The sequence below is a fragment of the Apteryx rowi genome, unplaced genomic scaffold, assembly GCF_003343035.1.
Source record: "Apteryx rowi isolate R43461 unplaced genomic scaffold, aptRow1 scaffold_7, whole genome shotgun sequence".
In the NCBI taxonomy this organism is placed as follows: domain Eukaryota; kingdom Metazoa; phylum Chordata; class Aves; order Apterygiformes; family Apterygidae; genus Apteryx; species Apteryx rowi.
In genome coordinates, this window is record NW_020450982.1 from 5,773,910 (window position 1) to 5,799,019 (window position 25,110).

General features: G+C 51.7%; 2 protein-coding genes across 5 annotated transcripts in view; one reads left to right on the plus strand and one right to left on the minus strand.

Moving 5' to 3' along the window:
• Window positions 1–336: 336 nt before the first annotated feature.
• Window positions 337–7,490, plus strand: TMEM53 (transmembrane protein 53). The gene is made up of 3 exons (XM_026086911.1): window positions 337–379; window positions 745–851; window positions 2,696–7,490. The coding sequence occupies exons 1-3, from the start codon at window positions 337–339 to the stop codon at window positions 3,356–3,358; spliced, it is 813 nt and encodes a 270-aa protein (XP_025942696.1). The 3' UTR covers window positions 3,359–7,490.
• Window positions 7,491–12,024: 4,534 nt separating this feature from the next.
• RNF220 (ring finger protein 220) overlaps window positions 12,025–25,110 on the minus strand; it is a 240,782-nt gene continuing 227,696 nt past the window's right edge. For all 4 annotated transcript variants that reach the window (XM_026086715.1, XM_026086714.1, XM_026086712.1 and 1 more), the window contains one exon: window positions 12,025–15,376. In XM_026086715.1, coding sequence (XP_025942500.1) covers window positions 15,305–15,376 — 72 coding nt within the window. In that variant the 3' untranslated portion in view covers window positions 12,025–15,304. The remainder of the gene's footprint in view (window positions 15,377–25,110) is intronic.

Genomic DNA, 25,110 nt, shown 5'->3' on the forward strand with positions numbered 1-25,110 from the left:
TGTCCCCCTACCCCCGACTCCCTCTCACCTTCCCGGCAGGGGGCGGATACCCTGCAGCGTGACTGACACCGCCGCTGAGCCAATCGCCACCCGCCTCTACTCCCCCGGCCCAATGGGTGAGCCAGCTTCGCGCCTAGTGGGCGTGGCGCCGGCACCGGGGCGGTTGCTAMGGGCGCGTTGCTAGGGAAGCCGGAGGCGGGGAGTGGAGGGGAGGGGGAGGTGAGTGAGGCGAGGCGGGCGCCTCTCTCTCGCATTGGCTGGGGGAGGCTCGGGGGGTGGAGCTTCCGGTGGGGAGAGCGGAAGCGCCGGGGAGGTGTGAGGCGAGAGCGGGCGGCGATGGGGAGCCGCGGGCTGGCGGCGGCGGTGGAGCTGGCGGCGGGTGCGGCCGCGGGACCCCGGGGGCGGGAGTGGCGGGGGGGTCCTGAAGGAGGAGGGGCCGGGCTTGGGGGACCGTGAGGGAAGGGAGGGACCCGGGCCTGGGGGACCCCCAATGTCAGGGGGCCCTGGGGGACCCCAGAGGAAAGGGGGGGACCAGGCCTGGGGGACCCCTGAGGGTAGAGGAGGGGGGTGCTGGGCCTGGGGCCCCCCGTGCCAGGAGGGTCTGGGGGACCCTTGAGTGTAGAGGAGGGAAACTGGACCTTGGGGACCTCCAGTGACAGGAGGGTCTGGGGAGCCCTTGAGGGGAGAGGAGGGGGAGGTTCGGGCCTGGGGGAGCCCCAGTGTCCATCTTACGATTCGTTTCAGAGAGCAGCACGGAGCCTGCAGATGGTCAGCCTGTGGTGATCCTTCTAGGTTGGGCAGGCTGTCAGGACAAATACCTAGCCAAATACAGTGCAATGTACAGTCAGAAGGTGAGTAGCTTATTTATATCTTCATAACACTGTCATACATCTCTCTGAGAAACTGTCTCTTTTCTGCATGTTGGTAAGATCACTCTGAAGCCTCTCTCACTCCAAAGAGTCAGTGGGAGTAAGTGGTGAGTTCTCGTTGTCATTGAAAGCTGTTTGTGTCTATGAGCTGCTTAGCCGGTATTATCTAAGCAGTTGCTGAGGTCATCTTTGTGTGTGCAACTGAGAGACAAAAATACTTCCTCAGAGGAACACTTTCTGTTTCTGTGTGAATCACTGGAGTATTTTAAGACTTTTAAAACTGTGAGATTATTAATGAATCACACAAACTGTGGGTTCTTTTTGGCCAAAAACCCCATGCATTTGCTGCTTGCTAATAGGCAATAGCACAGACCTGGCAAGGCCAGTCTGGAGACTGAGAGCACATCAGCATCTGTCATTCCCTCAGCTTTTCCTTTCTGTTGAGATAGTTCATCTACATGTTGTATTCCAAATTCATTTTATTCTTTCTGAGAAACAATCATCCTATGATACTAATAGYTGGTCATTAGCAACTCTTTGTGTTTGGACTAAAAAGGTCTGTCCAATTGCTAGTTCCCTAAGTTACGATATGTTCCTTTCTGATACTGTGATTTACCAGAATGATCTCAGCTTGTGGTGTTGGGACCCAGTTAAATGTTAGACGTTTTATTTTTGTGAAAATGCCAGAATCTTCTTTCTACCAAATCTGTTTCAGCCATGGGTGGCAAAGCTTCTACATTAACAAGTGTATTGTTAATATGTAATCCAGTGCAAGAGTCACTAATTGGCTTGCTCTAGTGAAGAATTAATTGTTAAGAGATTGTTATGACTAAGAGATGCTGCTGATCGGATGAGGAGCATATTACATGGCAGCATGCCAACTTTTGTGAAATACTTTCCTATCAGAAGGATGATGGGAATGGAGAGAAGGGGTTTTCTTAGGCCCTTAATGAGGAAGTGGCTGCAGCCTTGGCAAGATGATATACAAACCTTTGATTTAAGAACTGGAACTTGATATGCTCTGTTCTTCCTAGYTCACTGTTCAGGGAGCTCTGGGAGGGAGGGTGGTCTTGGCACCTTTGCCTTACAGTGGTCAGTGCATAATGGCAGTGAATTCAGGGTGGTATGAAACTCCTTCAGAGTTTCTTCCTTGGTATGAAACTCATTTAGAAACTTCTTTGAGGTCCTATTTCCCAATCTATACCTAAATGTAAGATCTTAACTGTAAAGGCAAATTGCATAGGCCTTCTGACTCTTGGAACCAGTTCTTTTTCACTTGCACAACTAAAGTGTTTCAGAAAGGATTACAAAATCATGCCAGTGCTTATTGTGGGCAAGCCTTAGAGATGGCTGCAAATGGGTAATACCAAAGGACAGGAAGAAGTTCCTCTTCCTTGTATTTGTTTCACCGTCATGAATTAGATGTGCATCAGGGTAAGTCCTTCTTCCCAAAATGGCCTTTACTGAAGGTTCGTGAGTTGGAGAGAGGGCCTGTTTTCTGTTCTTGGGTGAAGATTAACACTCATAACAGTGTGGGTGGTAATGTCCTTAGAGGCTGTGCCGGTTAGCATAAGACTTGGAAGGATCTTAGATGTCATGAAATCCAGGCGCTCTGCTATTGCAAAAACCCTTTTATAATACTGTGTGCTATTACGAATATTACAATCCTATTCATATTGGTGCTTTGCTACTAAAGAGCTTCTCATGGTCCTGTGGCTTCTGTCGGAAACCTGACCCAAATCTTCATGTTTTCTCTCCTAATGCTTGTATACTCTGTGTAATTTACAGCACAGCCCAAAYTGGAGGTCTCTGTCTGTTCTTCTTAGGGGTGCACCATCATCCGCTACACAGCTCCATGGAGGATGATATTCTTCTCGGAGTCTTTTGGCGTCAGATCCCTCCAGACCCCAGCTAGGAGACTCCTGGAGCTGCTCTTCGACTACAGCATCGAAAATAGACCTGTTCTGTTTCACGTTTTCAGCAATGGTGGGGTCATGCTGTACCGCTATGTCCTTGAGGCACTCCACACACAGCAGCCATTCAAGAGCCTCAAAGTAGTGGGCACCATTTTTGATAGTGCCCCTGGCAGAAGAAACTTGAGAGGAGGCCTTCGTGCCTTGGGAACTGTCTTGGTATCTACTAACGTGCTGCTCAAGTATTTCCTCTTGTTCAGTTTTGCCACTACAGCTGTCGTGATGCGGATCATCCTGTACCCATTGACCCGCTTCATCCATGAGAGCCATTACGATGCCCTGCTGAAAGCACCCTCGCGATGGCCTGAGCTTTACCTCTATTCCCGAGCTGATGCAATCATCGACGCCAGTGAAGTTGAGCGCATGGCTGACGCCCGGCAGCGGCTTGGTGTCTCTGTGAAAGCTGTAGACTTTTCAGACTCTGCTCACGTCAGCCATATGCGGGCATATCCCACCTATTACAGCAACCTCTGTATGACTTTCCTGTCAGACTGTGTCAGGGGCTCACCTCGTTAGTGGTGTAACGACCTTCTCTGTATGCCTCTGCTTTGCTCAGACTCTATGGGAAATGTCATCCCCTTGCCTCTCTATTTTTGAAGTGAGRAAAGCAGAGGCTTTCTCTGTTCTCAGCTTTTTTTCACCAGATGAACGTCTGAAAGCCTCCAGGCCGGCCTTTAGGCCAGCCAGGTCATAGCAGCAAGTAGATCTGGGCTAATTCTAAGTACTGAAGGTGAAATCCTAGCTTTACATGCTTTACTGAGGTGTCGTAGACCAGAATTTCACCTGGGATGTTATTTGTTTCTTCCTATCCCGTGTTGTTCTCTGCTTTCCATGCTGTGTCCTTGTCCCTGATGTCTAAATGTGCATGTTCTGTTGACTTGTACTGATTCTAACATTACAGCTCTTCAGTGTATTTGTTTTTTCTCTGTGCTATTTCTTTCACCTTGTAGTGAGCAAACAGAAGCAGCTCTGCAGAATTTCCCTCTTCTCTCAGCGCGTTGCAACTATTGTTGCAGTTGTTGTTGGAGAGCAGGCCCAGGAGCCAAATGTAAGATCTGGAAAAGGCTTGTGCATGGAAATATGACCAGACTGCCATCTGGTTTCATTAAAGAGCGTAGATAGCACAGCCAAAGCACTGATTCCCTTGCCCTGGGAGGGGGCTCAAATGTTTGTGATAACTTTTGTGTTCTTCAACCAAAAGATCTGGTTAATCTTTTTATTTCTCTTCCTTTTTCTTTCCTGTGTTCTCCTGAGTAGTTTTACTTTCCTGGAGAAATGCTCATTTATTATTGCATGTCGTGGAGCAGCCTAGATTGTGGATCTGGAAATGCAGGGAAACTGGCAGAGCTGTAACCCCAAAGACCTCAGAAATAGAGAAATGGAATTGGAGAGAAAAATGGAACTGTCTCTTGGAGCTATGATTTATACTGGGTGTTTCTTAAATCACTTCCAGTGAGCTAGCCCACAAATAACCATGAAATTCAATGTTTTTCCCCATAATGTTCTCTTCAGATGATCAGTCTTTGCTCTCTGCAGCGTGTACTTGTAATTCAAAGAAATGATTTCATTCTACCCAGTGAAAAAGTAGCTCATCGCACTGCCTTTCCGCCATGTTTGGTCTTGGGSTTTGTGATTTGTTTTTGGGAGAGACGGGGATGAACTCGGAGGCAGAGCCTGCTAATAATGTATTTCCTCTGTGTCACAGCATTGCAAACTAATTACAAATGTGGTGGGCATTTTTAGCCAACTTTAAGTTCTTACTCTGAGATTGGCAGGAACAGGCCCTGGAGAGGCATGGTATAGGCCTCTCTGAACAGCAAGGGGCTGCCCTTGCGAGGTGGGAACATGAAAAGCCCAAGGATTTTTATGGGTGTTTGCTGCCTGCACTTGACTCGCCTGCCCTTGGRGTGCTGTCATCCACAATTACAAGGCACTTGCTGTTCTGAATGGAAACACAGATCTCTTGGGAAGCGCTAAAATTATTTCTAAGTTTAAAACATGAACCCCAACACCTCACACAAAAGACAACACAGGATGAGTTGTGGTCTGTGGCTAGAGCACCTGTTTTTAGCAGAATAATGTGGCAACACTTACTTAAAACTAAGAATAACCCCATGTTGGGCATGCTTTTAAAGGGTGGATTGGAGTGTATAGGATATGTGAGAATTGGCTGAAAAGGGGCTGACTGCTTGGTTCGTTTTTGATTATTAAGTAAAAACTGTCTCCAAGCAAGGGAGCCCTTGCTGCTTGGGGCACAGTTTTGTGTAGGTGTAATCTTTGAGTTTCGACTTCCACGGTGAAGATCAGCTCTGCGGGCTACCCTGTGGTAAGAGAGCCTTCGATACGCTGTTTTTTGTAAAGAAATTTTTGTTTCTAGGATTTGGACTTCTGAAATCCAGACATGGTCCCCTATCCCAGAAAGTCCATCAGAGATCTTTCAGGTTTTTAAACCTAAATCTGGCTTGTGCTGTCAGTGCCATAACTGCTAAGCTATGATCTGTTTGCTTGCCTTCCTGGAGAGCTGTGCTGTATCTTTCTTTTGAGCATCCAGCCTGTTTGTGGGACTGTGAAAATTCTTAGGGAGCAGAGGTGATAAAGGTTATTTAACTAGCACTTGCCCTCATGCTGGTTTCTACGGGTTCAGTATTTATAGAACACTTAAACACTTCATAATATATGCCTCTGAATTAATACAGTTGTGCTGGACTGGGAATCTGCTGTTGCTGTTTATTGCCTTGGGTGTTGAACTTCTCCACGTGCCTATTTAAGCACTTGGGCTGCTGTGGAGCATGGTTGGCAGGTGTTGGAGCTAAACCCTCTTTCCCTGTGCAACAGGATGGTCAAAATCCCACCGGGAAGAGCCCCACAGTTGTCACCTACACCTTTAACCTCCCCCTTCATCTCCACAACAGGGCTGCCACTCCCTACCTCCTTCTAGCYGTGTCCTCCAACTCCTTGCTTTCCAGTGCCTCAGCGTGTGATGCCTGCCTCCAAGGTCTGGGTCCCTCTGCGTCTTTGCTCCAGTGGGCGTATACCTACGTACAAGCTTCAAAAGCTCCGTGCCCTCATCCCTTTCCACTGGTCCTTGCAGTGTTTATGTGCCTTTGGCACCTCAGCACTGCACTTGGCTGGGGGCAGCTAGACCGGCCCTTGTTTCCAGGCCAGACTGCGTGTTTGCAGCTTACTGGCCTCTTCAGCTCTAGGATCCAGTGTGCTTGGTGCAGCGAGTAGCCCTGCTTTGTGACTGCGGATCAGTCATTCCTCTGATCAGGTCCCTCGGAGCAGGAGCGAGGCTGCGGCATTGCGGTGCTGACAGGGAGCACGTGCCTTCTGGCGGAGCCCTGCATTCAGAGTCGCATGATGTGCTTCACCGTTGTACTGTAGTCCTGCCACCCCAAACTGCTGGTATGACAGTGGGCACCTTTGAAAGAGCTGGAGAGCGCCCGGGTAGCTGAGTTGCACTTCCCTAGGTCACCCTATGCTACGTGAACAGGAATTTATTCACRGGCATTTCCACTATTACAAAAACTACTTAAAATTCAGGGTTAATTCATGTATCCACCTTTCTCAAAGAGCGGTGGGGGGGATCTCTAGCAGGCTAGTGATTTACAGAGGAAGTCATCAGCACCAATCTTCTGGGTGGGTTTAGTTTTCCATATCCAGCAAGTTTTAATCATGATTATGAGCAGTGTGTTAAATGTATTGTGTGATATATTGCCCTTTTCTTCCCTATACAGCATGTGTGTTTGCCCCCCTTTTTTGCCCTCTGTATTTCTGTTGCTTGTTATTTGAAACAGAAGGTTAATAACTTGGAGCCTGAAGGCGCACAGCCAGGAACTGATCCAAGCTCTACTGGATTTTTAAAAAACAGCCTCTAATCCTTGCTAAACTGTCACAGTTTGGTGCAGTCAGTGTTCCTAGAGAGCTTCAGCCTCAACAAGGAAAGCCAAAGATTGGGATGTCTTGGTAAATCCAAGTAATCTCTGAGACTAAGGGAGGGGCAATGCAGATCAGCACTTTGGGAGAAAACGCAGCACCCCCTGACTTGCTTTGGGGGTAGGGGACAGGATGGGACATTGGCAGTCGCTGTTTTCCTGCCAGCCTGTGGAGCTCTAAGTTCATTTTACTGCAGTCAAACCCTCCAGTGGGGCCCTGCTGAGCTGTGCAGGTGAAATACCAGCTGCAGTGGGAGAGGAAGATGCCCAGGGTTCCCAGGGGCCAGCTGCTGGCATTGCACATTTCCTATCTAGGTTAATTTTGCAAGAGCACAAATTAACCTTTCCTCATGAACAAAAGCCATTTGCGAGTGTTTCCTGCAAGGGAGCTGGCTGCGTGCTCGCTCCCATGCGCACTCTTTTCTCCATAGGCACCGGCGATGTTACGGAAAGGCTTACAGAAAGAAAAGGGCTCCTTAATTAGTGGCCGAGGTGGTTGTGGGCCTTGGCTGCAGAGCGTTTAGCCTCCGCTGACAGATGGTGAGAGGACAGCCGCACAGCCAGGGGGCCGGTTTGCGGAGCTGGGGAGGCTACAGAGGTGCCCTGGGTGGTACCGGGGGCCACGAACCAGCCCAGCCGGGAGTCGGGTTTTAGACCAGTGGGAAGCTTGTGACAAGGGAAGAATCCAAAGCAGGCTGCTGTGCACGCACCTAATAAAGGCTGTCTAAAAATCTCCTGTTGCCTCTTGTATGTTCAGGCAATAAATTGTAAAGACCGAGGCCCTATCTTTGTACTTGTTGGCAAGTCACAGGCGTATGCACAAAATGAAAAAGGAGTCGTGGACAAAAGCTCCAAAAATCAGGAATGGAAACAAGCAACTGAACTCCATGTTCTTTTCCCTCAAAAACAAACAGGAGGAGGCGTGAAGCCTGTGTGTGCCATGCAGAGGGGCTGAGGCAGAGGTGGCCTCAGGTGGCTTCCCCGGCGAGTGCCAGCCCCRGCGGCTGCCCTGCGGGTGCTGCGGGTGCGATGCTCCGAAGCAGGCGACGTCTCTCCGCAAGGCTGGGCCGCAAAACCGAGGCTGGGAAGGAGAAGTCGTTCCACGAGGTGGCAGCAGGCCCTCTCTTTCCTCCAGCCCCCGTCCATGGAGACATTTTAGCCAATTTTTCTGCAGGTTCAGTCATTAGGAAAGAGGAAAAGCTTGTTAAGGCTGGAGGTGGCCCGTGCAAGGAGGCTGTTGGGGGTTAGGGAGGCCGTGTGCGTGGGCAGAGCTGGAAGGGTTTAACGGGAGAGGTATGTCCCTTCGAGGAGGGGTGTGCTCAGCCCTCCCGTGTTGCTGCCGTGTCCTTGGGGCCACTCGTGTCCTTGCGGAGTGCTGCGGCAGCGGTCGTCCCCCTGCGGGTGCCTGGGGCTGCACGTCCCCGGTGGGCACCGATTGCGCTGAAATAACGAGAGTGAGCTGATCTAACTTAGGAGACAAACAGCAAGGGAGCACTGGCGTGGGGGGGCGGGAGGGGAGACCCACTGCATTCGTTGCATCTCCGAGCTGAGGCGCGAGTGGCYGGGCAGCCCGCCGGGACCGTGGCAAAGGCAAGGCTGCTGCAACCGCACCGCTCAGCGGGGGAAAGCCCCACGCACATGAGCCCGATGGAGCCGAGCACTTGAGGAGGACTTAAAAAGAAGAGAGGGTAAGGAAGTAGATTATATAATGATAGGATTAAAATAACCTCTTGTTTGGGAAGTTGTTAGGCTTCAACCCATGTCCACCTATTAGGAATTAGGAGGAAGGTCTATCCGTATCCTGTTTCTTGCAGCGGCTTTGAAATCGTCTGGTACTGTGGCCTGAGGCAGGTCCTGCACAAGACACCAAGGGTGTGACTCAGCCTAGTGTTTCCTGTGTGCCTGAAAGCATCTCCAGTAAAAAGTCCTAGCTCAAAGCAAGGAAAGGGAAACCAGCAAGAAGACCAAAATAAGATGCCAAGAAGTAGAGCTCGTGAATTAATATAGAATAGCTACCTAGCCTTAGAGCTGCCTGCACAAAAGCTACACCAGATTATGCTTTTCAGCTTTAACTAGAAATTCAAATTGAAATTCTCACTGCRGGAATAGTGGGACCAAATGTGGCCCCACTGGGGACTCTGCGCTGGGACAGGGTTTGTGTGGCCACAGGGTCAACGCTGCAAAGCTCAGCAAGGCTCCTAGGTGCCCTGGCAGGGCCAGCCAGAGATGGCAGGGACCCCCATGGCCCCGGGGATACTATTCCAGTGCCAGCTTTCCAAAGCAGATGCTCTGCGAACGAAAGCCGGGGCCGGAGCCAGAAGCCGGCCGGCAGAGCGCAGTCGTGCGCGGGTCCCCCTGCCCGCATCCCTGCTGCCGTGAGGAGCCCAGGGGCTGCGGCAGGGCTCGTGGCCTCGCTCTCTGTGCATGGGACGAGGGGGCCGCCGGTGCTGCCAGCCGAGCCTGGGCAGTGCAGAGGTGTGCATAGCACGTGCCAGACCGCGGCAAGTGCGCAGGGCGGGCAGGCGCCCTCCCAAACCTGGCTGGGCCGGGGTAGGCAGCGCKTCGGCAGCCCCTGACCTCCCCGGGTGATTAATGAGCTGACAATAGGGTATTGATAAGGAATTAACCTTGAGCCCTTCTTGCTTCAGTGTCAATAGAGCAGGAGCCAAGTACACACGTTTGATTGGAAATCTGTGTTTGGCCTCTGCTGCCTCTGCGCGCATCGATGAGCGAGTGCAGGGCGCCCGCGTCGGGGGCCGGCAGCGACGGGCCGGCTGTGATGTGCATGCGAATCGCGCCACCGCTCTCGGGGCTGCCCGGCGCTCCTCGTGTCCCTGMGGGGCCCACGCCGCAGCTGCGGCACGGCACGGCCGCCCGGGCACGGCTGCCACCCCTGGACCCGGAGCGTCCTGGGGGYGAGTGGATGCACTGTGGGGCTGGCGCTGACCCCCAGCGGCCCCRCGGCAGGGCGGCTGCAGTGACTGACGGGGGTGCAGGGTGCTGTGGGGCAACAGCAGCTCTCGTGCCACCGATTCGTGGTGAGGGAGACCYGCTTAGGAGGGTATCGGGATGGCCCAGGACTGGGCCACTGGCCCCTGAAGGGCCTGGGCCCATCCTGCCCAGGCCTCCACTCCGAGCAGTTTGTTTAATTAAGTGTTTTGCCTAATGGGATTGCCTCATTTCCATAACAAACTGGCTGGCTGTCATTAGGTGGGCTCCCTCATTCATTACTGTTAATTAGATATGGATCCCCCAGAAGGCGGTGCGGGGTGATGAACGAGGCCCCTGACACAYGCTATTACACATTAGCATTTTCTCAATACATTCGATACATCACGGCCCTCCGCTTCCTAAAGATATTTTAAATAAAATATTAGCAGCCTGCTGTGGGGTGGGGGAGAGAGGGGAAGGGAGAGTTTCCAGCCCCTCATCCTGGCCTCAGGCCTCCTCCAGGCCCCCTTCCCCAGCCGGCTGGCCAGGGCCACGGGACGGCGCTGCTTGGCAGGGGCCCGAAAGCGCTGGGTCCTGGAGCCGGGTGATCCCGTGAGAGGCTCCGGCTGGGCAGGAGGCAGTTTTGTGTGCTCAAAAAAAAAAAAGTTTTTTGTCCTTTTGGCTGCTGCAAAATGTCACCTGGGAGGAGAAAAAAATCCCACAAAGCGGCCAAACCCTGCCGTCCCCCAGGTGTGTCAAAGCAGTGGAAAGAGGGCCCAGGCGTTCTGGCTGCCCCCCCCCAGCGCCTGTCCCCGGGGGCACCCAGCCACGGGGGGGTGGGTGGGGTGGGTGGGAAATGCCCCCATCGACCCGTCTGCAAAATGTTTGTAAACCGAAAGCGTCGGCGCCAGCACGGCCTGCCCCGCGCCGGGGCGGGGGCGACCTCCGGCCCCGGGCACCGCTGCGGGAAACCCTACACCGCGCCGGCGGCCCCTAATGCAGGACGTATAGATCCGCTGGGGCTGGGCGCCGCCTGCCCCCCGCGCCGCAGAAGTAATGCAGCCGCTCCGACTTCATTAGCGGGGCGGCGGGCAAACCCGAGCCCCCGCCGCCCCCCAACGGCCCCCGCGGGCGGGCGCAGCGGGCCGGCGGCGGGGCCCAAATCCGCCCTGGGGGCTGCCTGGCTCCATCCTCCGCCCCGCGGCCTGCTCCCCGGCCCTAAATCTGGGCTGCCCCGGCCCGGCGGAGGCCCCCGGCCTCGACGCCGCCGACGGGGCGATTTCGGCGTGCCGGGGCCCAGCCTTGCTCCACGCCGCCGCTGCCAGGAGGTGTCAGCAGCCGCCCGGCCAGCCGCCTCGCCGCGGCCCCCGGCCCCTCGCCGTCGCCTCCCGGCCGCCCCGGGGCGCGGGGCCCCCGCGCTCCCCGCTCCTCGTCCCCTTTCCGGCTCCCGCTGCCCCCAACCCGCCTCCGGGGGCCGGGGCTGCCCTCCCGCCCTGCCTCAGCTTCTGCGCGGGGCAGCGGGGCCGTCGGCTGCAGGTGGCTGCGCTCGGCACGTGAATAAGGATGAGGGCGACGTTTTTGTGGGGTTTTTTTGTGTTTTGTTTTGTTTTTTTTTTTTTTTGGTGGCCCGATACAGGTTTTATCACAGGGAATTAGCTCCTAGAGCCGCCAGGGCCCTGCGGCTGGCGGGCTGGACGCGGCGTGGCTGCGGTGGCCCCGGGGACGCGCTGCCGGGCCCCGCTGCAGCCCCGCGGCCCTGGCGCTGCCTTTGCGGTGCAGCCTGGCAGCGCGAAGGGCGCCGTATATCCCCGGGCCTCGAGGCTGGCTGGTTTACGTCCCCCTTTGCAAAAGGAATAAATAACGGCGCGGCCTGGACGTCTGAGGCAATTAGGAGTTTTAAAATCTTGTTTACTTGCAGAATAAAGTGCTGAGTTCATTGCCCGCCGCGGCTCCCCTTAAATACTTATTTCTGGCAGGAGGCAGCGGCGCGGGCTGCATTTTTATGCCCTGTTGTGGCTCCCAGGTGGTTTTCTTTCCTCTCTCCCCGCTCTGCAATGCCTGGGGGCCCGCGGCCAGCCCGGGCGGAGATGGGTCCCCAGGCCGCCAGCCCTGCCATCGAGGTGACGACATGACGCAGTGAGAAGCAGCCCCCGGGGAAAGCGCCGTCTTTCCCCCCGTCCCGCCGTAGGGCTCCCCTGCACGGGGGCCGCAGAGCTCTTCCTGGCACCACCTGCGCTTCCAGGCACGGAGGAAGAGGAGCCGCTCAGATGCCACGCGCCTGCAAAGGGAAACACAGAGAAGGCAGGAGGGCCCAAGAAGATTTATACTTGTTTAATTAATGTCAAATGTAGTTTACAAACGGGAGTGACAAGTACCTCTTTGTATAATATACACTGACACACAATCATTGACACACCGGAATATCGCTTTGTGCAACTGGGATTCTTTGGGCAAAGATAGGTAACTCTGATTTCATTTTTTTTTCAATGGTTTAAACTCATTACAGAAGAGGGGAAGCAGCTGGTGCCTGTTCCAAAATGCAGCTGGCTCTTGCGGCAGCCAGCAATGAGACGCCTCTCTCCCCAGCCTCCCCCCCAGCCTCCCCCTTGAAAACAGGGGATGGCTTTACAATTAAAAAAAAAAAACAAAAAACAAAAACAAAGAAACAATGACTAGTTACATATGGTTTTACACATACGTACATAGAGCACACGGCTGGTCCACAACATAGGCCAGAAATCCTGGCTCCTGGGGCCTATTTCCAAAGAAGGGCTGGGGCCGGGGGACCTGCCTTCTCCCCCTTTCCAGCTGCCTTTCAAAACGGCCCATGGCACCCTCTCCAAATGCATTTCCGAGACCCCAGCTCCAGTACTCGAAGCACCACAGCCCTGCTTGGGTTGCACTCACAGCCCTGCCGTGCCTCACCACAAACTTATTCCACTTCAAAAACCCAGACCCCAGTTTCGCGTGCCTGCCTTTCCCCTGCATAAGTGCTCCTGGCCTGAGGATTAACCGGCAGCGAGAGCACGGCTGGTTGCAGCCTTTTCCTCTGCTCACAGACTCACCAGGGCAGGCTGGACCCTCCTGCCGTGGCTTGGCATCCTCCGGTTCCTGGGAGCTTTGCAGGAAGGTCCCGGGCTCCTGGGTGCCCCCGAGCAGGGAAGGCTGCAACCGCCACACTGCTAAGAGCTTGGAGACCCGGGAAACCATCAGTTAAGCATTGCAGACTTTTGCCAAGATGATGATAAAATATAGCTCCCTCCTTGTTTTTTTTTTCCGGGTGCAGTGGGATCCTTCTGAAATCACTCAGGGGGACACTGAGGAAAACAGCTGCTCTCTGGAAAAAGCATCAGGCACATGGCAGAGGAATAGGGATGGCACAAGAGACATCCTGCCTCCCAAGCTGTCCTCCTCCTGAAACACCCCAGCACGGCGGAGCTGGGAGCTCAGCTCAAATCTCCTCCCTTAACTGGCCTGTGCTGGCTGATGCTTCGCACCAGGAAATCCAGGAAAGAATACGCACTGCAGTCTCCAAACCATCTTAAAATGCCCCTTGCCCTGCCGCACTGTGCTCCTAGCGGGGGATCTGCTTCAAATGACCCTGTGGGGGCAAGGGGAGATGCATTTCCCCATTCCCGTCTTCCTGCTTCGGGGAGCTGGCACCCTGTGACCGCCCGGAGGCTGCCTGGCACAGCAGGTGCCCAACGGAGCCCCCGGCGCCGGGGCAGGGCTGTGCACAGAACCGCGTGGCCAGGGCACCTGCACACAGGGTGTATGTTCCCCTCAGGAAACAGTCAACATCTCTGTGTCTTAGGTCCTGAAAATAAAAAAAAAACAGGCCAGATGGCAGCTTTGGTTAAGGCTGAGGATACGGGGGATACGGACAAGCACGTGGGACTGCTGCGGACAAAGCTAGGGACGTGGGAACCTGCGGCTCAGGCTGGAAGTGTCCCTGCTTGCCACAGCCCGCTCGCTCTGCCTGGCAAGCTCTGGCCCGCRCGGGCCCAAGGTGGGATGCTGTGGGGAAGAGGAGAAGGGGCTGGCTCGGCTCTTTGCCCGAGTGCCAAAACCTCTTTTCGGCTCTTATGTTAAAAGGCAGGCGCCGGGAGAGCGGGCAGCTACAGGAAGCTGGCGCGGGAAGGGCCAGCCCCGCAAGGCTCGTGCGATGTCCGAGCGTCTCTGTGCCGGGAGCGCTGCGGCACAGTGCAGCCAGCATGACGAAGGCAACAGGCCGGGAAAACCTTCTGCAGGGCTGCCCCGTGCTGTCCCACAAGTGACACGGTGCCCTTCGCTTCCCACGGGAAGGGGCTCCGGCCGCTCTGCCTCGGCAGCGCATCCGCAGCCAGGGGGGCAGCTCGGCCCCGGCCAGCAAAGTCCAGCAGGAGGAGAGCGAAGCGAGGCAGGGGCTGGCTGCCGCTCGGCCGGGGGAAGGACGGGCTGCGCGGCCGCGGCCTTAGAGGAGACACAAGCGGGTTAGTCACAGCTTCGAGCAGGGAGTCCCAGCCGGGGGAGAGGGCAGCACTTGGCCAGGCTGTTTCCTTCCGGCTCCTTGCCGTTTGCTCCTTCCCCACCTGGAAAAGGCAAAAGAGGCCAAGCCAGACCTCCTCCCCCTGCCCCGTCCCCCGGCGAGGAGTTAAAAGCCGTGTCTTTCCGGGGATAACGATTCTATTATAAATAGCCCCATTAGCTACAACTAATGACAAAAATCCACCTCCTCTACTCCCCATAAGTTCTGTAAGTTATGGGCAATGCTACAGCCATTACTAAAAGCTGTTAACTTCATATCTGAATGAGGAAATATACACCACAGAACATTAAACCATTTATATTATATATATGTATATATATACTTTTTTAAACTAATGACTTTAATGCCAAAACTTTGCTGAACCAAGAAAAATATGGGTTTAATGTTCTCTGCTCATTTTTTTTCTTCTTTAAAAAAAATACAACCCAAAAAAAAGAAAGGGAAACTTATTAGTATGTAATGTTTGAGTCTATCCCATTTATACACAACATTGTAAACATATATAATCTATATTACATGTGCTTCATTTCTGCCTGGGTGTGGTTTTTTTCTTTAAACCTTTTTTTTTTTATCACTAGAACACCACAAAAAAACAAAACAAAACCAAACCAAAAACCAAAACAACAACAAAAAAAAACAAACAAAAAACTGAACAAAGAACACAAGTTACAGGTTATTTAACATCTTTCTGTCAAGGGTCCCTTCCCCAGTCTCCTGGGGTCAGAGTGGTCAACAACACAGTCCAAAGGAGGGCTCATGAGCCATCCACAATGCAAAGCCATCTCCAGGGAATGGGTCGATGGGGAACACTGGTTTAAAAAAGGGGGCTTCACAACGAAGGGTTTGGTTTTGCCCGCTGCAGATGCTGAAGGAGGTCTCAACACGCGGGACCTGGGAGCCGAGGCTCCCCACTGCTCCTGTATCCTCAAGTCCACATCTGGAGTCTCTGGGTCTTTTTTTTTTTTTTTTTTAATTTTAAAACGTCTTTTTTTTGTTGCTGTCGTTCTTTTCCCCCATGGTGTGATGAGCTGAGTTGAGTAGCCGGGTCCCGCCCTCCCGCTGGGTCCTTCACAAGTAGATGCGCCGAAGGTCTCCAGGAGACGTGATGGTGTTACACTGGGGACAGAGCTTCTTGGCACCCTGCAAGCAGCAGATGAGATGAACAGCGTAAGAACAACGCACAGCGAAGAAGGGCAACCCACACGGACCCACCCTCGGCCTGGGATCCCTGCAAGGGCAGCACAGGAGCAGGAAAGCAAGGCCAACCCCTTCCCCTCCACACAGGCCTCTGCGGGCGGCAGGGCAATGCCCTCCCAACAGCAGCCTGGGCTCTGAGAAGGGGCAGCCAAGCCCAGACTCGTTTCTTCTCAGCCCCTGAGCTCCTCATTCCAGTCCAGTAACAGCGGAGAGTCCCCATCACCGGGCCCTGGCATGAGGAGGCCGGGCAGGCTCCCAGCTGAGAGCTGAGGCTCAGGACCGAGACCCTTCACCGAGCTCAGCACCTCTGTGGAGAGGAGTCTCTGTAGATAGATCAGCCTCATCCTGCTGAGCTGTGATCGCCAGCTGCCAGGCAGATCAGCTCCTTTCTGCTCCCCTTGCTCATCGGCACCCCTCAATGAGCCAGTTTGGGTCACTGAACAGGCAGAAAATGAACCCAGCATAGTTTCCAGCTGGGGTGACCGAACAGGCTCATGGCGTGGCTGGACGAACACCAAGAGCTGGCACATGATCAGAGAAGGCCTGTGTGGCCGGGGGGACTATCCCGTTCAGGGAAGCATGCCGAGGGACTGCCTCGGCCGTCCTGTGAAAGCCCTGGGGCTCCTGGCAGGAAGGAAATCCATGTCCTGTCCCATCCCAGCCCGCCGGTGCTGCCCCAGCTCACAGACCTGCTGCGGAGACAGGTCTGCCTGTTCCGCCAAGGTGAACTGAAACCAGCAAACCCTGAGCCCAGGCGAGGTAACGGGAGGCCGACATGAACACTACATGAAATAAAACAATGGCTGATGTGCCATCTGTCACCGAGCCTGACAGCAAGAGGGTGCTAATAAGCCTCAGAATCAGGGTCAGCCTAAGCCGGTCATCATTAGATTGGCAGATGTGACAGACAGCTGATGGGAAAAATGACAGAAAGATGGCTCTGCTGCGAGGCAGCCTCCTGTCCACAGCACCAGCGGCGCAGGAAATTGGGATGCCCTGGCTTTCAACACCAACCGCCACCTCAGCACAACCTSCTGCTGCACAGAACTGAGCACAGGCACTGTCTGCGCGCCCTGAGTTTTGCTCACGGCTGTGAGACAGGTCTTTCCAGCAGCTAATGCCCAGTGCTCAGCACACAGGAGCAACGTGCCATGTGAGAGCCTGCCAGCTTGCATGGGGCTTGCAGACAGAACTGAAGCAGCTCAGTTCAGTGTTGCTGCTGCTCTCCCCTAATGGGGCTTGTTTCAGCATTTGCAGCAGTGACCACAGCATGTTACAGGACATGGACTGAGCAGCAGGGCAGGATCATGTCTTGCCACACTGCTCTGAGTAGTGCCACCCACAGCTTAGGGAAACCCCTAGCAGGGGAGCTAGCACTGCTGCTTACAAAACCATGAGGGTCCACTCTGCTCTGTGACGATGCCCACACAGGGAGAACTTGGGCTTTCTCTCCCTGAAGCTCCCCAGACCCTGAGCACTAAAGAGAAACTGGAGGAGAGAGTCCCAGGTACAGACAATTTACATTAGTGCAGGTATGTATCCTATACGCAGGGATGCAGCTCCGAAGAGGTCCAAGTCAAGTTTGCTCTGCAGTCTTGAGTGTCACTGAAAAGCCCACACAGACAAGCCCCAAATCCCGATGCAAGTTCCTCCTGGCAGACACTTGCTGTTTCCTGAGCTTTGCATTTCTGAGCAATCAGGTTCCAGTCACGCTGATTCCCTCTGCTGCTGGTGGCTGAGCAACTGCCCTGATGCACGTGGAAACCACAGGCACTTGTATTTGAGATCTAAAACAGCCACACACAAAGCCCTGTTGGCCTAGAGGTGAATGAAATGCATAAATGGATGCCCAAGACATCTTGGACACATCACTCTCAGGGTACGAGGTACAGACTGGCAATGGGACAGACCACTGGTGGYCTGGATGTTGTGTCTAGCTCTGGCACTGGTGACTGTGGGCACGTCTTTCTGGCTCTATGGGATGCATCTTATCCCCGCTCTAACAATTGTGTCTATTTAGGCTTTAAGCATTTTGGGGCAGAGACTATCTCACTGTGCCTGTGCAATGCACTGAAAAGCCCCATGCACTGGTCTTCACAGCATGGACACAGGCATGCTGGATTCTGGGAAATGCAAGCACAAACCAGAACTGCAAGAAGCACCTCAAAGCCCTGATGAAACCAAAGAATGACTGTGCTGCACTCTAAAAGAGCCTGTCTATAACGTGCCTCTTCATTTATGCTCAAGACCAAACTTTGGATCTCCAGCCTCAGAAAAGAGCAAGCTCTTACCCTGCACGTCCTTCTAAAAAGCAAGCTTCTTACAGTAACTCCTTTAAGTAGGAGTGAAAAATGTAAAGATCTGTCCCTTCTGCCACATTTAGAGCCACTGTGGGTTGGACTATTTGGCAGCACTGCCAAGGAGACTCACTTATTTGGATGCAAATGTGGTGAAACATCATGTTTCAATTGAGTTCCTGCTCAGGCCTGCACTGTTTTGCAGTTTCCTGGTCTTCAGAGGCGCCTGTTGCATCTGGCTGGCCTCTTGGCATCATCTTTGTAGCTGCAGGGTCTCAGGGGAAGTGGCATGGAGGTGCTGAGAAATTCACTCACAGCATGCTGTCAAAGGGGCAGCAGTTGGCAGCGGCCCCATTTGGGCTTTCCTGTGTGCCCTGACAAGCAGAAGTAAGCGTGCACAGGGACTTTAAGGCGTTCCAGATGTGACTAGCTCCAGGCATCTGTGTCCATGCTCTCCTTCCCACAACAGGTACAGCTTGTTGGCCAGTGGCAGCAAAGTGTTCACCCGAGTACTTAGAGCTTCTGCCTCTCTGGACAACACACTGGAGAGAGGAACCTTCTGCAGCACCAGTCTCCTAGCACATCAGATGCCTCAGCCTGCCCTCAGTCTAGCAGAGAAGTATGAAAGAAAGTGCTTGCTGCCACTTAAAACCATATCCCTCTCTATCCCTCAGCGCTCCCGTGCAATGCTGAAAAGCACTTCAGCAGTTACTTTCCTTTAACCCTGCTGAAGTTAGTGGAGATGTTTGGCTGTAGATGGGTGGGGAGGAGCACTGAACTTCTCCCCTTAGTTCAGTTTTGCCAAAAGCAAACCTCAACTTGCTGCCATCTCACTGGCTTGCAACTTGAACCCCATTCTGGGATTTGGAGGTGGCSTGAGACAGCTGTAAACAGATGTGTGCGCTCCTTTTCTCCAGGGTAAACTTGCTAACACAGACCAGACAGCTCAATGTGGGGAACCTCAGAAGGACAGGTTCTCTGGGAAGCCACCCTGCCCAGGTATCTCCACATGCTGCACAGGCCCTCGCTGTCAGAAGTTCTCCACACTCGGCCCACAAGGATGGTGGCACAAACCTGATTAAACTGACTGCAGCTTTGCCCTTTTCTCTGCGGCCAAAAAAGGTCTCACACTTCAAACTGTGGCGAAAGTGAAGATGGGTGGATTTATGCTCCAGCTTTAAGCAGGCCTTGGGATCTCAGTCCCAGAGATGTGCTTTCTGCACCCCATGCTGATAGCTTTAGGGGGATCCACCCTGCCCATCTAAGGCTGCAGGCTGCACATGGGCAGCCTCAGCTGAGCTCTCAACCATGCCAGAAGGCAGAATCCAGCTACATTTTGATATTTTCTGCAAAATCTACTTGACTTGAAACCTAATCCAAGTGCAACAGTCCTGGGAAAGTCTGGCACAGGGAACAAAGAAACAGCTGAGAAATTCAGATCATACAGCCACCAAAGCACGAGATAAACCCTGGTGCCTCTCCAGGAGTGGGTTACTTCAGCTGTTCTGGCCCTCAGCCTTTCCTTCCCAGTATCACTATGCCGCAGGCAACTGGGCAGAGCACTGCTGCCTGCACCAGCACACAAACACTAGCCACAGCACACACAGCGCCCGGACCAGGGAGGCCAGTGGCTGGTTCCCACTAAGAGAAGGGCCTTGCTGTGATTTATGACTGACTGCAGATTCACTTACGACAGTGGTGGATGTTGTTTCACCTGCATGCAGGAGGACAGCCTGTTCTGAGCCATGAAGCTCGGGTACATCGGAGGGGACAATGCTGTTTTAGGGACGTTCAGCAGCCTGGTCTGAATGCCAAGCAGGCTGACTGCACGTGGCGCACCGAGGCCCAGGTCTCCGGGTCTCCCTAGTATTTATGTTTGGTATTAAATAGTTCAAGCCAAAATAATGACTTTGGACCCTTGGGGAAGCCTTTTTCTTTCTTTAAATAAAACTGTCATCCTCTGCACACATCAGCATGTGTGTCAAATTCAGAACTAACTCCTGATTTTTTCTTTTTAGATTAAAATTGCTTAGAACCTTGTTCCTTACATCTGACTTTTCTGTGTAGGTGTACAACATTTATTGGCACTAGCATTTAAACTCTCCTCTCTTGTAGAGAGGCACATAAGTATGTACACACGCTCATGCTGGCACAGGCACAATGAAAAAGCGTTTGCTCCCCCACTGCTCACCTGCCAGCTGGGGTTACTAAACTTTTCCCTTGAAATAAAAATGCTGTGGAATAATAAGTCCCACCTGTCAGCCATTTCTTTCTTTCTTTCTTTTTTTCCAGGTCCTTCTGCTCCTTTCATCATAGCTTCATGGAAAAGCCTTGATGTGTTATAGCTGCGTGTGCTAGAGTAAAGGCCACCTCAGCTTTTCCATTATAAACCTCAGTTTTGAGGGGTTTATAAAACTCTGCTGCAAGAAGTTAGCTCCGGGGCTGTTACAAAGCAAAGAAAAGGGACTGGAACCAGGATGGAGTTTATTTTTTCTCCTCCTTTCTTAATTAAAATTTGGCAAGTGATTGATCCACAATACAGGCTAATCACTTAGGGTAGTAGTTTGAAAAATACATTAACGAGAGCTGAGATGTTGAGAAATCGTTAGGGCTCACATGGTGCCAGGAAGGATTGGAGTATTTTGTCTTAAATTTGCCTCTTAAAAAAAAAATTGTGTGATGTCTGCTATAAATTGGCTAAAGCAAGAAAACTCAAAAGGAAGGGTTTAGGCACTTCTTGCTGTCCTGTGGGCCTACAAATGGGCAATTTCCAAGCAGAATATGCTACCAGGCAAAGAGAAGAAAAAAGAAACACACACAGAGCAACTTTACCTACAAAGTACCATTGTCAAGCTGGGCTCAAAGCTTGCCTATTTTATAGGAAGGAAAACCAAGGCAGAGAGATGACAGGAGGGACCCAAACCAACAGCTGGTTTCTGCCAGGTGAGGCACTGAACTCCAAGATCCAGCTCTCAAACAAGACGGCAGCCCCCATTCCTGCACACAAAGCGGCAGTAAATGGTAATTCCCAGAGAAGCAGCTGTTCATCACTACTGACAATTACCCCTAGCTGTCAGGTAACAGGTTTAAAGCAATTGGGAGAGCATCCTTTTTCACAGAGCCTCCTTAACCAGGGGAACTCACTGCCACAGGTTATTGGAGGCCAAAATTGAAATATGTTCATAAAAACCTGGACAACCTCACAGCAGATATGAACACTGTGATCGATCAAGCAAGTCTCCATGCAGCTGCGGACTCAGGAAGACCCTACACTACTGCAAGCACTGAGGATTCACCCAGAAGGATTGCTCTGTGTCTGCACTGCTTCTTACAAAAATACCCCTTCAACCCACATGGAAGATAAGGTATTACAGCCTAGAAAAAGCTACAAGGCTAAGAACATAGTAGCATAATCTACCAAAGATATAAATGTGTCAACTGCAGAGAGTATGTATATATGGAGGGATCCCCTGAAAGCATGTTCCATGATGCTTTTTAAAAGTCATTTTCTTCTGGTTTTGCAGTTGTCATTTTCAAATAAGCCCAAGACAGGCAAGTACAAGCCTCGGGTCAGCAAACGCACACAGGAAATGCTGGATCTGGCATAGGGTAAACTCAGCAATGTGCACATCCTTAAAAGAAATMCGCCCTCTATCTGCACCCACTAACAGCTCCATCCACTGGCCAACAACAGTCTGACTTCACTTTTAATTTCACCTACTTAGGAAGGAAGGATACCAGGATTTGGGAGATCACAGAATCACAGCCCAGAGGGACTTCAAGAAGCCATCAAATCCATTCCCCTGGCAAGACCACCTCAACCTGAATTACCCCCGACAGATATGCATCCAACCTGTTCTCGCAAACCTCCAGGGACGGAGACTCCATGATCTCCCTAGCAAAGCACCGCAGCAGATTGACAATCTTTACTGTTAGAACATTTTTCCCAGGAGGAGCAAAATAGTAATCCCATCCACAAATAACTGTATGGTCTCTCTCAGTTAATGGAGAGGGACACAGAACAGACAGACAAACCTCTTCCAGAGGGTGATTCATCCCATACACCCCAGCAATGCAGGGCTACAGTCCAACAACCAGCTTAGCAGAGACACCTGCCTTGAAGACGGTCGCAGTTCAGGGAAATGAGCCCTACCTCTGACTGCCAAATCTAAGTCTCCCTTGCTGCAAAGCTATCTCCTCTCCTGTCTTTGAAGAACCTGAATGTGTTTTCAGAGGTTTCCAAAAGGGATCACAGGAAAGTCACTCAAGGCTTGTGTCCCAGTTGCTGTTTAACTTGAAGCTATCGCTAGCTCTCTGTCTCCACTTGGCATAGTATGCATGAATGAAAAATGTCACTGTGTTGAATGCCAGAGACAACCAGCAAATAGGAGCCAACTCATCAGTCTGGTTTGAAACAGCAATGCAAAAACAGCAGACAAACCTAGCTGGAAACGGCTAATACCATTTCCTAGGAACCCAGGCAAGAATTGGCATGGCGTTAAGCAACACTTCTTGTATCCCTCTCACTGTCTCCATTCCTGTTGTGCCTAAAGGAACAGAGCTGCTCGCTGCACATACAGCACACATGGCACACCTTACGCCTGCGGCCACTGGACCAGAGCCCTCAGGCAGACTGGCTCTCCTCGGGGAGCAAGTGGAAGGAGACAAAACCACTTCTTCACAGTGTCTTGATGCTGGATGAAGGGATGTTTCCTCCTTTTCTCCAAGGCCACCCTGAAGAGGACTGTCTAACCAAACAGCTTCTACTGGTGCTGAAGTGCTGGCTAACTCAACAAGCACCACAATCTCTGTTCTCTTAAACCACCTCTAGGGTCTCCTTTTGCCGTGCAGACCTGCACTCTGTTGTGACCCAGCCTTGCCTTCATGTTAATCCAACACAGCAAGAGGGGAGAGAGACAGAGCCTGCTCTGGTGGATGTTTCACCCCCAGCACTAGGAGTCAGTTTGATGCATTGAGGTCTAAGCCAGAGAGCCCGGCAGCCATTTGCAGGGTCAGGGTTTAAAAATATCTCCCCTTCTCCCTTAAAAACAGAACCGTTATAATTCGGACCTGGGCATCAAGAGCCAAAAGTCGAAAAATTACATTTTCAGAAAGAAAGCCAAAACACTATAAAGATCTAATCCTCGTCAATGGCCCAGACACCACGGAAGTCAGAGGATATTATAGATACTCAGGTCGCTGTAGTACCATATCCTAGAAAATGTTTAAACCTTAAGCCTTTAAAAAAACATTTCACCTCCTCTGCTCTGCAGACAGACAACAGCATCGAATTTCATCTCGTCTTCAACACCCCGCACAGGTTTAGGAAGTATTCCCAGGCACTCTGAGCCTTCAACTCCATGACCTTACTTAATATACGGTGCTCCCTCTCTCTCACACACACACACTCATACTCTAATTTAATATTACATCTTGGCTCTGCATATAAAACACAGGCACACAAGAGAAACCGGACTTTTCACTAGCAGGGATGGCAGATCTCCAGAATGTTCAAAAGCGGCCGGAAGCCCAACACAACCCACCCACCCCAACTCCTATTAACTCCAACAAATTGTTTATTGCACAACAGAAGAAAAATGTCGCCCCTCTTCCCCAGCCAAGTCTTTCCATGTGTGCTGCATGCGCAGGCTCCCTCCGTTCCCCCTCCCACCCCCACTGGGGAGCCAGCTTTATACCCAGGGAAAGGTAACAGGAGYGATTATTACACACACTATCCCACAGCTCCTCGCTTGTTAAAAAAACAAGAGTTTCTTTTGTGCCCGAAATAAAAGGAGATACCTTAATTAGAACAATGCAGGTTGGTGAGCATTAAACACTGAGCCCAGCTGCTGTATGCCATTAAATTCATAAAAAAGGAGGGGGGAAGGAGGGCAGTCTTAACGAGATTACACACATTGACTTTGATCAAGACACAAAAGCACCAAGGCGTTCCAGGGTTTTTATTGCTGTCTTCGGGCTACATTTTAATGGTTACATTAGAAACATGCGAACACAGGCTGGGAGATTTTTTTTGAGACGGGAAAGAGTGCAAGCATGCCTTGTGAAAAGGCCTGGTTTAATAAATTGGGGGCTGCAGGGAGAGGGTAGGACTGGGGAACAGATGAGTAGCCACTTATTAATTGCTTCCCCTATGCAAGTGCCAAGTCCTAATACGATGTCTTGCTGGACTATTCCCATCCCGCCTGCCTGGTCGGCAGAAGAGCCCTGTGTAGACAGCACAGAGCCAACTCAATCTCCACCTCCCTCACAGATACCTGGAGGGGAGGCAGCTCCCCCTCTGCAAGGGGCCATGCTAACGCCTTAGCGCCTGGAGTGAGGTTTTCAGGCGTTCTTACAAGCAGCAATGACCACTGCATATGACACAAAGGGGCTTGACTGAAGTTGAACTAAGTTGCTGCTGAGCCTAAGAACAGTTTGAAATAGGTGTGACATTTAAAAGATCACTTAGGGCTGCTGGGATGAGGAACGGACAAAGACTTCAGAATAAAGAAAATGAAGAAAATCAGCATTTTATCCTCTGCTTGCAGCACCACTGAAGAATAAGACTACTCTTCACCTAGCAAAGGTGGCAGAGCGCATGTAGCCACATATGTGTCTTTTATAACACGCTGCTAAAATGTTTACAAAAGCTTGTATAATCTAAATAGTGACGGGGTGTAGCTGAAGAGCTATAAAATGTAGCCCAAGGGATAGCCAAGTTATTGAGTTGCTATTAGTACTCAAGCCCACAGGCACTTTATCCTCCCGGTAACTTTTCTTGGACAAGACTTTTAAAAGGCAGGATTTAAAGGAGCACGATCGGCTTAATCGTAATTCCAAGTGCACAACGTGTTCTATAAAGTGGATTTTGTAATGCCTTACAGGAACAGTTTTTAGGAGTGGCATTCCCTTACATTTTTTGCAACCCAACACTGTTTCATCTTGCGAAGAAGAGAACTAGAAAGCACAGCTGAGTATTTTCCACTCCCCAACCTGACTGAAACGGAAGTTTGATTTAAAAGCCCACAGTTTTAACAAAGGAAAGGAAAACACTTTGTTTAATAACATCTTAAATTTTAACCTGATGTCCTCTAATACATGTACAATTTCCTACTGAATTGGGTCACTGATTTAATATTCAAGGTAATCCCCAGTTTTCCAAACAGCACGGACTACACTTGAAAGCTGCACAGTGCTATTTCAAATAATCTGAAAAATATAGATTCATATTCATAAAATCTCTCTTCCATATTATTTATCCTGAACACAATTCCCTTTGCTTCAGGTGAATATTAGGTTTCCTCGAAGCTACACAGATCAGGAGATCTCTGTGACTGGCCTCCATTCCCACAGCTTTACCTCTGCATGGGTGTCCCACAG